At 49.3% G+C, this 15,997-nt stretch overlaps 1 protein-coding gene across 1 annotated transcript; it reads left to right on the top strand.

Moving 5' to 3' along the window:
• The first annotated feature begins 12,140 nt into the window (after nucleotides 1-12,140).
• On the top strand, nucleotides 12,141-13,469 carry HOXD1 (homeobox D1). The gene is made up of 2 exons (XM_060015636.1): nucleotides 12,141-12,786; nucleotides 13,135-13,469. The coding sequence occupies exons 1-2, from the start codon at nucleotides 12,141-12,143 to the stop codon at nucleotides 13,467-13,469; spliced, it is 981 nt and encodes a 326-aa protein (XP_059871619.1).
• The last annotated feature ends 2,528 nt before the right edge of the window (nucleotides 13,470-15,997 follow it).

Here is a 15,997-nt window from a genome sequence, read left to right as displayed (position 1 = left end):
TTGAGCCTGCAATTAGTGTTAGGAAGCACCGGAGTCTAAACACAACCAAACGCCCTCTGAAGGGCTCCAATGCCCGAGGTTGCAAACCTTTATTTCCCAGTGCCACCCCCTCCGCACCCCGAAGTTTGCACACAGTCGCCTCCTCCCCCGCCACCACCGGCGGTGTACACCCGGCTGGCTTCCCGCTCTGCGAGGGAAGGTCACAATAGCTGCTCTATCGGCGAAGGCGCCCGCCTCCTCCCTCCCGGGTCTCGGAAAAGCAGAGAAAGAAGAGTGGGGGAGGGGAGCCCTGGGCCCGGCCTGGCGCTCCGGGTCCAGGCCTCTCCTTCTCCCGGAGCGGACTGCAGCGGGAAGGGGCAAGTTTGCAGCGGAAGGAAACCGCCATCCCAGACCGAGGCTTCTTCCCGGGAGCGGCGCGCGGGGGGCCGTGGGGCGCTCACCACGGCCTCGAGGCTGCTGGCCTCTCGCTACCGGGCGCTGGGTCCAGGGCGCCTGGAGCAGCGGGTCTTCCGGGAGCGGCGGCGCCATTGTGCGCGCGGCTTCCCACGGGCCCCGCGGCGGGGAGGCCGCACAAAGGCGGCGCGGGGGCCGACACCGGCAGGTGGTGAGGGGCCCGCCTCTCTCCGGGCCTTGGGCTCCAGGAGGCTTTTACCTCGTCTGCGCAAGGGGAGGAAATGGCTGTCTGGCTGTGGCCGTGGCCAGCTCTGCCTTTGTCCTACAGAGAACGCTTTGAGGGAGGTGGGATCAGGGAGTTTGTGGGGGAGTCTCCTGGGACCTGAAGAAAGGGCTCGGGGCCTCAAGCCCAGGCCCACGTATGGGGGGTGGCGGTCATTCGGGAGCCCCTGGTTGCTCCGTCGAGGCAGTCAAACGTGAATTAAAGCAGCGTTGAGGTGAGGTAGCTGGAATGGCCAGCTGCAAAATGGGAGGTGGGGTGGGAAAAGATTTCGGCCGAGGGAGAGCCTGCCCTAGCTACGAGGAGAAACTCAGGACCCAGCCTGAGTGGAGTCAGAAGACCCAACTGAGCTAGCCAGGGGGGTGGGGAAGTTGCCGAGGAAAGGCCTGAAGAGTAGTCCTGGCCCCTGGAAAGGTGGCAAGAAAGGGCGACTACACATTCTACCTCCTGGCTTTCAGACCTCAGCCTTATCCAGCGACCTGACAGAGAAGAATCCGCCTCTGATGGAATCATTAAGTTAACCCTCCATTTGTACCATTTCTTTGTACAGGCGTTCAGATGAGAGAGGGAGAGAATACAGAGCAAGTGCTTTCCCCTTGGAGCAACCCAAGCCTAGTCTCTATCAGAGACACATCAGCCAAATTAGTTTCCCAGGCCCCGGAGGGAGGCTGCTAACCTTGCTGAAAAGGAGTTTTTGAATTTCTATCTGTAAGGAGTATTAAAAAATAGTGATTAACTATACTAGCTACTCGTCCCTTCTCCCTCCCCCATTCTGTACCAGCCAACTGACCCTTGAGTGAAGTGATCTTCTCAGCCAGCAGGCTTGGGAGCCTAGGCTCCCCATCTGTTGAGGTTTTTCATTAGGGAGGGTGAAGAGGATATGTGTGTGGGTGTATGTTTGAATAACAAAGAAGAAACCCAACATTCTAATAAAAAGTGTTTCTCTGCTTGACCTGGGGGAGCCAGAAGCTTGTTTACACCATGAATATTCAAGGAACAGTCACAGGCCTGTTTTGACTTTATCCTGAGAATTAGTTGAAACTTCCTCCTATAGACAAGAATGGGTTAATCCCAGTTAGATGCAGGAAGGTCCTCTTCATCTGGCAACTCTTGGCCTTACTCTGCTCCTTCTTTCAGAAACTGTAAGAAAAGAATAGGGTGAACAGAAGTTTATATTAAATAAAAATAAAAAGAGAGACAGAAGTCTCCAGTCCCCACAGGCCTACAGCCTGATTACTTCAGGGCACTGCAACTTCCCTTAGAGGGGCCTGGGTGAGCAGACCCATCCCTAGACACTTTGGGCACAGGGAGCTGAGGCTGAGTTGCCAGCCACACCCTCATCACCTCTGACTACTGGCTCACTTAGACCTCTCTTGCAGAAGGCTGGGATGGAGAGAAAAAAGATAGGGTAGATGAATCCTCTGTACTTACTACACTGGTGATACTGGTAGTGGAGAGGATCATCACAGAGGATGAAATCTTAGTTATCATTGCTCCCTTGTATTCTACTCCAGCTACAAATGCCCTTATTTTGGGGGCTCCAAGTTGGTTCCCAATGGATTTTTATACCTGGCCCAAAGCCCATGCCTAAACACTTCGCTCAGGTCTCATACTCACCTTGGCAAGTTAGGAAAGTACAAAGACAATTCAAAGACCCACTTTCAGGCCCGGTTCAGCCTGAAGCACAGTGAACAAAAGGTTTCCACACATGCAGGAAGAACCAAGGTAAATAAATGCATGTCCAGTCATTTGCAGTAGCAGAAGCAGGCGAAGGGTCCCCAGGAGATCAGCATGATGGGAGATATGACGGAAGTCTTCTTGTCCCAGGTCTTGTGGCAAAATATCTTGACTGGTTCCTATATCTAGTCTGGATCATTGTTATGGAAGAATAATAACTGGAAAACCATTCGAATAGGATTTTAACATTAGTAAGAGCCCAAGGAGGAGATCTTAATTTAAATGAGGATGCATGGAGAACCCCGATACAAATGCAGTGTTTTTGCTGGGGAAGTGGGGCTAAAACCGGGCCAAGAGGACCTGTTGGACCAGGGCCTTTTTGAAGGATCGGAAAAGAGTGTCCCTGACTTATGAGGAGACAGGGAGAAGGTCTTCTGATGGCTCTATTGTTCAGAGTGCTGCCTTACAAATACCACATCCCTCCCAACTTCCACAAGGGCCCAAGGGCCAAGGGAGCGGGAAACTGGGTCGCTTGGGCTGAGCTCCAGGCAGTGGCAGAGCCACGACTGACCTCCCTCACCCGCGTCTCCTAACCTCTTGGGGCAGCAACGATGCCATCTCCGCCGCCGGCAGAAAACACACAAAGGAGGCCCCCACCCATCCTCGAACCTGGGGACACACTGGGGAGGGGCTGGCGTGGACCCCGAGTCCGAGCACCTCCCACCCCCGCGGGGAACAATAGCCGCCGCCTTCCCGGGGCGGCGGGGCGGTCGCGCTGCACAAAGGCCGGCTCGGCCCGCGCCATGTGACGCACGCTCGATCCCGTCTCCCGGAGGCGGCGCGGCGCGGAGCGGCGGGCGGGTGGGTGTTCCTGATCCACCTGGAACACTTTCTGAGAGACAAACGGTGAGTTAATCACCCAACCGGCTGGCGACCGCGTCCCCCTGGCCCGCGGGGAGGCCGGGGGAGGGGCGGGGGTGAAGGCCTGCTCTGCGTGTGTGTCTAGGGTGGGGGCGGGAAAGGTTAGTCCTATTAAGAGTTCATCAATCACCGGTGTGCACTTTTCGCTCGACAGCGGTCCCTCCTACTTCGGAGCAAGTCCGGGCCAGCTGGGATCCGACCAGAAACCGCAAGCGGAGGAGACACAGGCACGCAGGCTGAGCGCTGAGGGCGCGACCCGCCGCCACGCGCTCTGCCGCGCGAGGCCCGAGGGCACCGCGGCCGCGCAGCCGCCCGCCAGCCCAGCCTGCGGAGCACGCAGGGCGCGCAGGCCCCCCAACTGCCCGGCCCCAACGCCTCCCAGCCCCGCCTCCCACGCACCTCCCGCCGCCCCCCCCGACCCCCTTCAACGCTGCTGTCCCCCCAGAAAGGGACAAATCCATCTCTGAGGGCAGGACAAGAAAAATCTCAGTGGGTCGGAAGGTTCTTGCATACACTTTTATTTAAGAGTTTTATACACGATGTCCCGAGGGATCAGAATTAGGGGAGACGCTGAACTAGTTTCGTTCTCTCATTCACCTGCAGGACTATTTGTGTGGGAGGAAGCAGGATGAGACCCCTATTGAACTTGGAACTAAACTTGAATGCCATTTAAAATAACCATAAAAATACACTTAGAACACTAACCACAATGATATGTCTTTTCTCTCTTTTATGGTGTGAGGGAAGGATTGCAGTATTTCTGCTTTGGCTCTTTTGGGTTCATTTTTGAAACACCGTGAAGGAGGAGACTACAAGCGGTGGGGGCGGGGCGGGGGCAGGCTTCAAGTCTTACAGCTGTTCACAGCAGGAAGGCCTGGATGAGCGGGTAGCCCGGGCCTTGTACCCCCTCTTGAGCGGTACCTGTTGTCCTCTCCGTAATAAGTTCTAAGAGAGTTCTGGGCTACCCTCTCTTTAACCTTTGTTCTAAGTGACAACAGATGAGAAGTTTCTCAAGTTAATGTGTTTGCCTCAGCCCATAGGAAAGAGCCCCTGAAGGATAGAAAGTCCCAGATTTCTCTCCCTCCCCTCAGCCCTCTTCTCTCTCACCGTCCTCTTGGGTGGAAAAAACTTGCTCTGGAGGAATGGTCTACTGCCATTTTCCTCAGAAAGATAAAAACTGAAGCATTAAGCCTTGCACAGGGTCCTGAACTTCTCAAGCAATTAAAATACAATTAAAATACTCTTGTCCTTGGTTCAGAGTCCTCTCTCCCTTCACCAATAGCTACTGAACAGCTCCTATGTGCACTGTGCTGGGCTCTGGGATACAAAATTGATGTGTACGCCCTTCGATCTACTGGGGGGAGAAAAAGAATTAATCCTAAGACAGTGTGACAGATGCTATAACATAGGTGTGGCCAAAATGTTCCTGGAATAAAGGCTCCACTAACAGTATCGTCGTGTGAAAAAAGGCTTCTCAGAAGAGGTGAATTTGGGTCCCTGAAGTACAGGAGTTTTTTTAGGCCCAGGAAGGAGGGACATACCAGGTGGAGAGAGCAGCACATACAAAAGCAGGGAGGGAAGAAAGAGCAAGGTGTGGACCTAGAACAAGGATAGGAGCTGGAGTGGGGCATCTGGCTGGACAAGAGAGGTTGTGTAAGGGCCATGGAAAGGCGTCTGGACTTAATGTGTAGGCAAGGGAGAGCCACTGAAGGTTTTAAGCTGGGACATGTGGTTACCTATTATCTATATTTGGAAAGCTGACTCTTGGGGATACTATGTCTGAGGGGACAAAGGAGAGATAGCAAGCAAGAAGAACAAAGGAGGAGGCTGCTGCCATCATCAAGCCTAGAGAGGAAGAAACTGAATACGGATGAAGAGGAGAGCATTTAGGAGGAAGAATTCACAGGACTTGGTGATCAATCGGATCAGTGAAAGAGGAGTTGTGGTTATTAATCCCTAGGTTTCGATTCTGACGCCTGAGGGGGTAGTCAGGTCATCCACCAAAACGAACAGTGGAGGGGGAAGAGAAGACTCCATAGGGGAAATGAATGAGTTCAGGTTTAGGTCTCTGTACATTTGTTTCTGCTTTGCTAACTGATACACTGTGTGACCCTAAGAAATTCACTGAATCTTTCTGGCCTTCAGTTTCATCATCAATAAAACAGTCAATAAAGACATCTACTTTGTAAGTTTATCATTAGAGCAGTGTGCGTGTGTGCATGTGTGTGTGTGTACTCCCACACTTAGGTATTATCTTTACCAGGTCCAAGTGAGTGTCCTATATAATGCTAAAACTTAGGGAAAACGTCCTCTTACCCACACCATGATGATCAATACTTAGATCCTGGGTGGCCAGTGAGAAATGTCTCAGGGAAATTAAAAACAACACCCTACTGCTTTCCAGATATTGAATCCAACCTAATGCTTAGGGCTAGGTCAGATCAGATTGCTAATCAGAGTCCCTCAGCTTCCAGAGGGTACTCTCCAGGGGAACATGCAGAAATGTGGTCTTGGTATCAGACCACTAAAGGAGAGGGCTCTTAGCAGATGTCAAAGCTTCTGTGCTTTTTTTATACCATGTGTCTTTCAGGGAATGCTCTTTGAACCTCCTTAGGCTTCCTTGTGGCACAGTGTAGTATAGGAAAGAGTGCTGAACATCTGACTTTGGCCATTTACATTGGATGTGACTACAGTAAATTGTTTATCTTTTTTCTATGTCAGTATTAGCGTTTGTAAAATAAAATTATAAGAGGATAAAATATGATAAGGAAGAATGACATTTTTGGAGATGCTATAAGGGTAAGTAAAAGGTATTATTTTTCATTGATCAGATTGGCAAAAATAAAAAAAAAGTTTAATATCCCACTGACTTGTCAAAGGTGTGGGGAAACACGAATTTTCATATGCTGCTGGTAGAAGTATAAATTGATTCACTTCTAAAGAGATCAATTTAGCAATATATATCAAAATTGCCAGTGTACATACATTAGACTAAGTAATTTCATGTCTAGGAATTTTTCCAATAGGCAAAAATTTGAACATGTGTTTCTAATACCAAAATGAAAATAAATGCCCATTAATAAGGGACTGGCTAAATAAGTTGTGGTAGATGCATACAATAGAACAGCATAAAATTGTAAAAATAAAGTAGAAAGTTCTGTATGAAATGATCTTCAAGATATAATAGGGGGAAAAGCATGGTGCAGAAGGGTCTTGTAATATGTTATCATTTGTGGAAAAATGCGGGGAGATGTATCTATAACCAAATATATATTTGTCTATAATTGTAAAGGTATAAAGTATTTCTGGAAAGATATACTCATAAAAGTGGTGAAGAAACTCGGAAAATTGTTGTCCATGTGAAGGGGAACTAGGTGGCTGGGGACAGGGGTGGGAGAAGGGCTTTCACTGCACACCATTTTGTACCCTTGAATCTTGAACCATGTAAATTCAAACTTAATACCCTTTATAAAGATAAAGGAGCAAAAAAAAAAAAAAGATCAGTATAATTGACCTGGGTGTACCTATGTGTGTTCACACATGTCCTTATTTGTACTTGCCTATCCAGCTACATTAACCTAGGGACGCCTCTTGTTTTGTCTCCAGGGCCCTGATGCTGATCAAACTGAACAGGAAATGAGGGGATCCTTTACCTTTGCTTGGTGGAGGGTGTGAGGACCCGGGCTCAGTTCTGCCCTTTCTCGCAGGAGCAGCTCAAGGTGGCGCCTCAGAAGTCTGGGGCACAGGTTTAGCAAACAAATGGCAAAGGGAGGGATGCAGGCCTCCCAGTCAGCCCCACTGGCCGTGTGGTGTCCTTGAACACTACTCTGTTGCTCAGCGTGGAGGCCACCACTGTGCACAGGACGGGCTGCCTGACTCCGTCCTCTTTGCACACTGTGGGGATTCAGGAGACCCAAGCTTGTTCCCTCATCTTTTGAAGGATGGCTTTGTCTTCTAAAGTCTGAGTAAATAAAGTAACTTCCCCACTAAAATGAGGGGTTTGATGTCGCTTATCTCTAAGGGGTCTCCTAGCATTGACATCTTATGCTGCTAAAGGTCAATCTCTAGCCAGAGTGAGAGTCACACCTTAGGCCAAGGGACGGTTGGCCCCCTCTGGATCCTGAGGGCTCGAGTGCTCATTCCAGGCAATCTGGGAGACATGGAAGGAAATGAGAGTTGGCTCCTCTCTCTTGAGACCCCCATTCCTACTCCTTCCTTCTTCCCATTGCCTCAGAGCCACTCATCTTTCTCTGAAGGGATTGGGAGAGACAAATCCTTTCTTTCACTTCCTACCCCACTGGCATTCTCAAAGCCAAGTTAGGGAAGTGGCAAGAAGTAAGCTGGGTCTCTTCAAAGCACTATTTTGTCAGCAAAACTTGAGACATTCCTACTGACTACCTTTTAAGGATATTTTCTGGAACTTCAGCCCAGCCAGACTTAAGTTTGACCTTGACATTGACCTCTCTGCCCCTACTACCCAACAGGCTTCTGGACACTTTTCAGGTATAATCCTGCTCCATTTAGCCATGAACTCTCACTTGCTGGTCAAGAATCACCCCTCTCTCCCCACACTGCCCCCCCACCCCCGCTCCTAAAGCAGAAATTTTCAAAGTGTGGTTCCGAAGAACACTGCTTTAGAATCACCCAACAGGCTTATTAAAAAGAAAGACTCCTGAGCCAGACCTAGTAGATTAGAAGCTCAGTGGGGATGCAGGGGAGGCTGAGGAACCTGCACATTTAAACAAGCTTCTCTGGTGATTCCTACCCACCTGGAGTGGTGCCGGGAGCCAATAATCTAAGGATATCCTTTAGCCAATATTGGTCATGGTGAAGACACACCATTCTGTCCATTTTTATTTCTGCCTAACAAACGTTTCTTTTTTTCCCCTTTGAATTTTATTTATTTATTTTATACAGCAGGTTCTTATTAGTTATCTATTTTATACATATTAGCGTATATACGTCAATCCGAGTCTCCCAATTCTTCCCCCCCACCGCCGCTCCCCCCCACCCCCGCTTTCCCCTCTTGGTGTCCATATGCCAACAAACATTTCTCGAATGCCTCTTGTGTGCCAGACACGGGCTTGACCCACAAGTCTTTCACAAAACTCTAGGGAAAGGCACAGCACACTAAACTGTTTTCTTCAGGGAGGGTCACGTTATCAGACTTCAGACAGGTTTTGAATTCCTGTCTTTAGGATCCCGTTCATCCCTACCTCTACCTTAGGATAGAAGGATGCTGCAGAGAGCTGCAAATCTTGCTTAAGAGAAAAGAACCCTCCTTTTTATCCCAACAAGCAAGAGCCCTTCTGTCCTTTGGGGCTGTGGAGCCAAGAGTTTGCATGTGCTCAAGCATCTCCAAGGGATAACACAGTGGGGCTTGTGGAGAGGGATTGTAAGAGGCTTCTTAGGAACAACTGTAAACACACAGAAGACCAGACTGCCACCCTCCATCACTTCTGTCTGCAGAAAAGAAGACTGTTGTTTGAGTGGGAGAGAAGGGTAGTCCTGGGGGGTGGTTAGGGGGTGACTGCTGTGGTGAGTACGATGGGACAGATTTCAAAGCATTCCTACATCAAACACAACCTGGCAATCAGGCCCCTAGGCTGTCACCTCCTGCTGAGAACTCACAGCACCAAGACCCAGCAGGGTAAGTGACCCTCAAGAATCCATGACTCGAACAAGCAATAAAATCAGTAAGACATTTCGTCCATACTCTGTGAACTTCTAGGAGACGAACTTTAAAGTTACCAAAAATATCCTATATTCGTATCTTTATACACACAATTGCCCCAATAATATCTTCCAACATCTCCTTAGAAAATTATAGATTCAGATTTTCCTAGAGTAGATTTATAGTATAGCTAACATGTGCCAGAAATGAATCCCTCGTTCCTTTGGTTTGAGAATATCTTTTTTCTCAGCCTAACCTTCCCCTAACAAAAAAGTTCTTACACAGTAGGTCCTTGGCAAATGTTTATTGAATCTGAGTCTGAGATGATCAGAGTCTTGACTTTCATCCTGAGTAAGTCAAGAACCAGCCCAGGAGTGGAGATGTGGCCACTCTGAGCCCCAAGGTGTAGCATATGCCAAAGGCTGGGAGACGAAAGGGAGTAGAGAGAAGGAGGAACAGAATGTAGCTCTCTGCCTGCAGTTATCAGGGAACTGCTACTGGGTCTGAACACATACTGAACACCCCACCCACCCACCCTCACCCACAGTTGTTAAAATAGCACGATTTTTAAAATCTAATTTTTAGATGATTAATTTTAGATGTCCCTTTCAGGACATTCTCTTCTCTCAGCAAAAGCTCAATCTCCAAAATTTCTCTTTGGGGAAATAGTGTGCACAGCTCACTGGTGCACCAAAGTCAATGCTCAACTGTGACATGAAGGACCCAACCTTTGCTCCAAACGCTTAGCATTAAAAACCTGGTCTTTGTTGCAATGAAGGTTGCCAAGGCACCTAGGCTGCCTGTTTTTCCTGAAACCTTAGAGAAAAGGCTCTTAATTTGCTAGGTTTCGGTCAGATTTGCCAAACAATCAGGCTGGGTTTCCTGTCCTACATCCAGGTTTCTGCCAGCTGGTGTCTTTCTCTAGAGACGTTTACAAGGCCACCCTTCCTTCTTGACCCCTTGGGGCCTCTGGACCTAGAAGCTGTGATCAGATGAGTACCATTTGAGAGCGGGGTCTTATAGTTTTGAGACAAGAGTGTGAGAGCTGAGACATTGTGCTGGTAAAAACTGGTAAAAATTAAAGTCTAGCCAGTGGGGGGATGAGGGGGCATTGTGAACTCAGCAGCATCTGACCTGCTGATACTTTTGCAGAAGGGCACAGAAGGAGGACAGTGAAGAAATGCATCTATATGTGACGCCTGAGCTAGCTCTGAAGAGCTCTATCATTTCCCAACCAAGGTGCTAGAGAAGAGCCTTTTTCTCTTTTTAAAAACTATTAAAAAAAACAAACCTATTTAGGACCTTTGTTGTGGGACTGGCTACAGAAGAGAACTGAAGTAGCAATGTCAAGTTTGAAGGGCTATCTTCCAGCCCAGGATTTTATTTCCCAATTAAATCCAAGAACTTCAGCAGTGCAGGAATCCTCGACCTCTTTAGCTTTGTGCTCATTCCTAGCTGTCTACCCTCTACCTACCCTCTCCCCTCCAGGCTCAACCCTCCCCCATCCTGGCTCAACTTCAGCCTCAACACTGGTAACACTTTTGGTGTGGCTCTATTTATTCACAAGTTCACATCCCTGTAAGGAACTGGCTCCCTGGACTGTAAAAGCTCCTATTTTCCAGACTTCCTCAGACTGGAATTTTAGGCAAGGGCTCAATCGCTCTTTCATGACAAGTGGATCAGTAAAACAATAATAAAACCTCGGTCACCATAACTTAGAGGCTGTAATAGATCAAGTCCTCAAGGGCACTTGAATAAGCCAAAAGTAGACTCTCTATTCACACAGAGTTTTAGGAAACCACCCTCTTTCATTACCGCTGTGTGTAAATAACATTTATTTATTTAATTTGTTATTTGTCCTGGAGCCCCAAAGAGGGAAACATTTAAAAAAATGTTCAAGGAAGTTGGAAGGTTTATCCATGTAAAGCTTGTCTTTGTAACCATTCTACTTTTCATTTCCTGTGCCAATTGCACTTTTATTTCCCGTCTCTCTACACTCAGTAAACAAAACCATATTATCAAGGGAAAGACGTGAGCCCATTAACATTGTGAGACCTCAGATTTCACTCGCAAGAGACGACGCAGCACTTATCTGATGGAACAGAAGCTTTAATTGCTTCGAGGTACAAGGCTCTCCAAACCTCTGAGATCTGACCGGTCCCTGGGAAGCCTTTGCTCCCTGAAGCCAAAGCGCCTCGGAGAAACCGTGCGCAGCAACGGTGCGTGTGCCAACCGCCCAGAGAGCAGCACAACGAGCGTTCCACTCCAAGGGCAGTTTCTTTATTTTACAACCTAGTCAGAGGGGGAGAATCTGCTAAACGTCCCACAAGGCAGAAACTTTCTTCTGTCCAAATCAAACCCCTGGACTCCAATACTCGCCCTTATCATGCCGCCACAAATGGAAGCAATCGAAGAAGCTGCGAAATAACGTGAAAAATCTAGCTTAAAAGTGAAGAGTTTGTGCCGCCCCTGCTACACAGCACCTACAGCATAAAATTTAGTCCCCAGAATCGGGGCGAGAGGGAAAAGAGGAAAAATTAAACGTCTACTCAAGGTTTATGAGAGAGATTAGGAGGAGTGCCAAGAACACTGAAAGCGCTTAAGGGCTCAGAGAAAAAGGGAAGAGGAATAACTTTACCTTCCCAGGAGGAGGCTAGGAGCGGTCCCCGATGGCCTTTTAACACTTTCCACACCGCGGCGCCCACCCTTCACACCCGAGAGACTAGCCACCCACGATGCAGAAGAACGAGCTCACACCCTCTCCATCCTCTTGTCCTCACCCGAGCGGCCAGTCCTGCCTTTCTGCCCCCACCTGGTCCAATACCTGTCCGGGAAGCAGGCGTCCCGCGCTCTCGCCCCGCTCTTCCCCCCAGGCCAGGGCGCCTCTCCGCCGGGCCGGGGTAGGGCGCTGGTCGGCGGCCACCCGCCGGTTGGCAAAGTTGGCGGCCGGGCAGGCGCGTGCAGCGGCGCGCCAGTCGGGACCCAGGCCGTGCTGAGACGGCGCCCATTGGCCGGCCGGCGCCACGTGGCCACCCCGCCCCTATATTAGGCCTCTATTTACCCCCGGCTGGCTTGCCATGGCTCGGCGAGGGTAGTTCGGCTAGAGAGGGAAGGCGGAGCGGCGCCGACCGCGGCGGTCCTGCGGGCCCCGCACCTGGGCGCGGCCGGTGCGCTCAGGTGGGGTGGACCGGAACCATGAGTTCCTACCTGGACTACGTGTCGTGCGGCAGCGGCAGGGGCGGCGGCGACGTGCTGAGCTTTGCGCCCAAGTTGTGCCGCGCCGACGCTCGGCCAGTGGTCCTGCAGCCCGCCTTCCCCATAGGCAGAGGCGACGGCGCCTTCGTGAGCTGCCTTCCCCTGGCCGCGGCCCGAGCGGCGCCCTCGCCCCCGGCTGCTCCGGCGCAGCCTCCCGCGCCGCCCCCGGCCGCGCCCGCGTACGCCCCGTGCCCCCTGGAGGGGACCTACGAGCCGGGCACGGCACCTGCCGCGACTGGCGGCGCGGACTACGGTCTCCCGGGGCCCGGGCCCCCGTACGACTTCCCGTGCGCGCTCGGGCGGCCGGCCGACGACGGCGGGGCGCACGTCCACTACGCCACCTCGGCCGTCTTCTCGGGCGGCGGCTCCTTCCTCCTCAGCAGCCAGGTGGACTACGCGGCCTTCGGCGAGCCCGCCCCCTTCCCGGCGTGTCTCAAAGAGCCGGCCGACGGCCACTCCGGGGCCTTCCAGACCGCGTCCGCCGCCCCCGGCGTCTACCCCAATTCTGCGTCCCCTTCCTCCGGCCTCCCCGCCGCCTTCAGCACGTTCGAGTGGATGAAAGTGAAGAGGAACGCCCCGAAAAAAAGTAAGTGCTTGGGCCTTGGACGGACGGACGCCACTGGGGCTGGGGACGGAGCCTGTCTCGCGTAATTGCGCCGGGGGCGTGCTGTAGCTGTCCCTCTGGACGGCGGTTTGGGTTTTATGGGGGAAACGCGGTCCGAGGCATCATTAAAGCAGGCGAATTCCATTGAGCGTGCCCCGAGTGCCAGGCGTTGAGAAAATTGCGGGAAGGAGCACTCGGTGAAGCTTTTCTCCTGGCACAACTGTGTTCGGAGACCCAAGAGTGACTTTGATTCTAATGTGGCCCCAAAGCTCTCCCGAGCCTCGTCTCCGCGTGTTCTCGCCCCGCTGATTCCCTGTCTTTACGTTGCAGGCAAATTTGCCAAGTATGGAGCCGCCAACTCGTCCAGCGCGATCCGCACGAATTTCAGCACTAAGCAACTAACAGAACTAGAGAAGGAGTTTCATTTCAATAAGTACTTAACTCGGGCCCGACGAATCGAGATAGCCAACTCACTGCAGCTGAATGACACACAAGTCAAAATCTGGTTCCAGAACCGCAGGATGAAACAGAAGAAAAGGGAACGAGAAGGGCTTCTGCCCTTGGCCACCACCGTGACTTCCCTCCAACTTCCCCTCTCAGGAACGAGCCCCGCCAAGTCTGGCAAGAACCTGGGGAGCCCTTCTCAGGCCCAAGAACCTTCATGAGCCTTAGTCACGAGGCTGAGGAACTGTGGCCTGTAGAACTTACAGGCCACCCCACCCCTATCTGGACTTATTAGCTCAGTTTAGGATGGAGGTGGGCAGGGCAGAAATAATAAGAGGTTTCACTTGGGAGAGGAAGTATCCTGGTGGCTTCTGAGTTCGGAGCAGTGGGTGTCCAGATGTTAATTTGAAGTCTCTAAAGCCACCGATCTGTGTATTAATTGTGTCTTATCAGGGAAAAGGAGCCCAGCCGCCCGCCCAGCCCTGCTGCTATGTTGCCTAACTTAGTCATGTGCAATTCTCGGTGCAGAGTGGCAGAGCATTCCTTGCTGAGCTCAACCAACACCTTGATGTGCTCAGAAGAGCATCTACCCAAAGTTTTATCTGGTTTTAATTTAAAAGACAAGACTACATGTATTCAGCTTCTAGAGATGACCAAAGCTAGTTATAGGTAGGGCCTCCTTGATGTATAAGCTGCTTCAGCAATGATCTTCACGTTTGCACTACAGGTTTTTTTTTTTTTTAAAAAAAGCAGTTTCTACCTCTCCATGTGCCTGAGTGACGATACAATCTCTGTTTAGTTAGTAGCTGAACAAATCCGCAGGGTGGGTAAAGATCCTGAACTATACCTTGACACCAGTTACTCAAACTTGAATGTAAATATATACAGTATGTATATATTTTAAGAGGTTTGCTTGTAGTGAACTCATATATGACATTTAATGTCATAGCATGTAAAGGGTTTGAACTTTTTTTTTGTAATAAAAATAACAGAATGTGCTACCTTTTGCTTTTCCTTACACTCTTATGTTTTGATTATCTTTCTTTAAAGCTGATTCAGTTTCTTCTGTTTGGAATTTCTTGATTCAGCTATGGGAATTTGTTAGGCTGATAACTTTAAAAAACAACACTTCTTAAAGGCTGTGTATGTGAACTAGTTAGGGACGATTATCTGAGCCGTTTAAGGGAGAAAAAACTCTACTCTGCCCAATATCCAAGTAATTATGGAAGTATTTCCTTACCTTAAGTGCCCTAGTTTTATGGTGAATATGTAAACTGCACATTAAGTTTAGATGTCCACTGTGGGAATGTTGTATAGCCAAGGGGACACTGCAGAGAGATCTCCTTGTCTTTTTCTCTCCTGCTCTCACAAAAGGAAGAGGAAAGACAACTTGAAGACTTTGTTAGTTGGTTAGTGTTCTGAGAAAGGTAGCTGCACATCAAAAAATCTCAGTGGCTGAATTCCCATTTCCAAAGTCAAGAATTACAAAGGAGGATGGGAGAGACCAGTAGTCGCAGCTTTCCACTTCCTGTAACCCGGACTGTCTAGCCTTGTAAGAGCACAGGGGTGCCTTTCTGTTTTTGAAAAAATGATATATTTTCAAATGAATTCTTTGGAAGAAGTACAGGCAGAAAATTGGAAAGTTGGCAAGAAAGTATGTGATAAAAAACTTCTAACCTTATTTCCATCCAGCCCCCCAGTTCCCATCCCTGAAGGCAACTGTGGTTTTTCAAATATGATTTGAAAAACTGTGGTGTTAATACACAAAATCATCTGGATACTTGGGACAATTGTTGGGGGAGAGGGCAGGTCATTTCCCTCACTTTATAGATAGCTATAGCTCTATCTTTAAATTCTCTGTATAGTTCAACTGAAAGGCTTAAAGGCCCAAAATAATCCAGCTAAGAGCTTCAGCTCTCCTGTTAGCTGAATTTCTAGATTCTAGTGTAGTACTTCAACCCAATAATTCAGAAGTTTAATAACTGTGGAGGAATACTTTCCCTATAAAACAGTCGTGATTGTCTTAGAAGATTGAAGTTACACTTAAACTCTTGTCCATTGAACCCACAGTTGAATGGATTTGAAGAAATAAAATGATCAGCTCTAACAAACTCAGCTGATTAGGGGGGAAAGATATCATTTAAAAAGCAGGTCTGTCAATATTATTCTTGTGTTTCACCATCTGCCCTTCACTAACTTGATGCTAATCGGATCTTGTTTGAGACAACAGCTCCCCCTCTGAGCTCTGTAGCCATTTGAAAGGACTTGTTAAAGACTTGTGATCTGCTTGCTCACAGCTATCTCTGGGCTTACCCTGCAGTGGTCTTTGACAAGACAATGTTTCTTTTTTGATAAGCATTCAAAAGTGCACCTAAACAAAAAAATACCAACACGCTTGGTCATTTCCTTAATCTACCACCCTCTTCTCTGAGAAAATAAAGCTTTTCCTTTTGAAGCTACTACTAGCACTTAGCCCTGATGGATGTCTTCCCTGATGAAGGTGGCTATTTTGTCATACGTATAATGCTGTTCTATGAATCAGGCCAATATTAGCTATTTTTTGACCAACCCCAGGGATCTTTAAAAGCTTTCTTAATGCATATCGCTCTACAGCTATATTCAGTATTAGGGAGAGTCCTGGCTGGAGATTGGGACGAACTAGGTGACCTCTGGAGGTCCCTTCCAGCAATGAACATGTTACAGGAACAACTCGGTGACTTCTGCCGATTTTGTTTTAGGCCTATCATTG

This window comes from Delphinus delphis, chromosome 7 (genome assembly GCF_949987515.2).
Source record: "Delphinus delphis chromosome 7, mDelDel1.2, whole genome shotgun sequence".
NCBI lineage: Eukaryota > Metazoa > Chordata > Mammalia > Artiodactyla > Delphinidae > Delphinus > Delphinus delphis.
The sequence above is the reverse complement of the archived record's forward strand: the minus strand, read 5'-3'. Positions and strand labels throughout refer to the sequence as shown.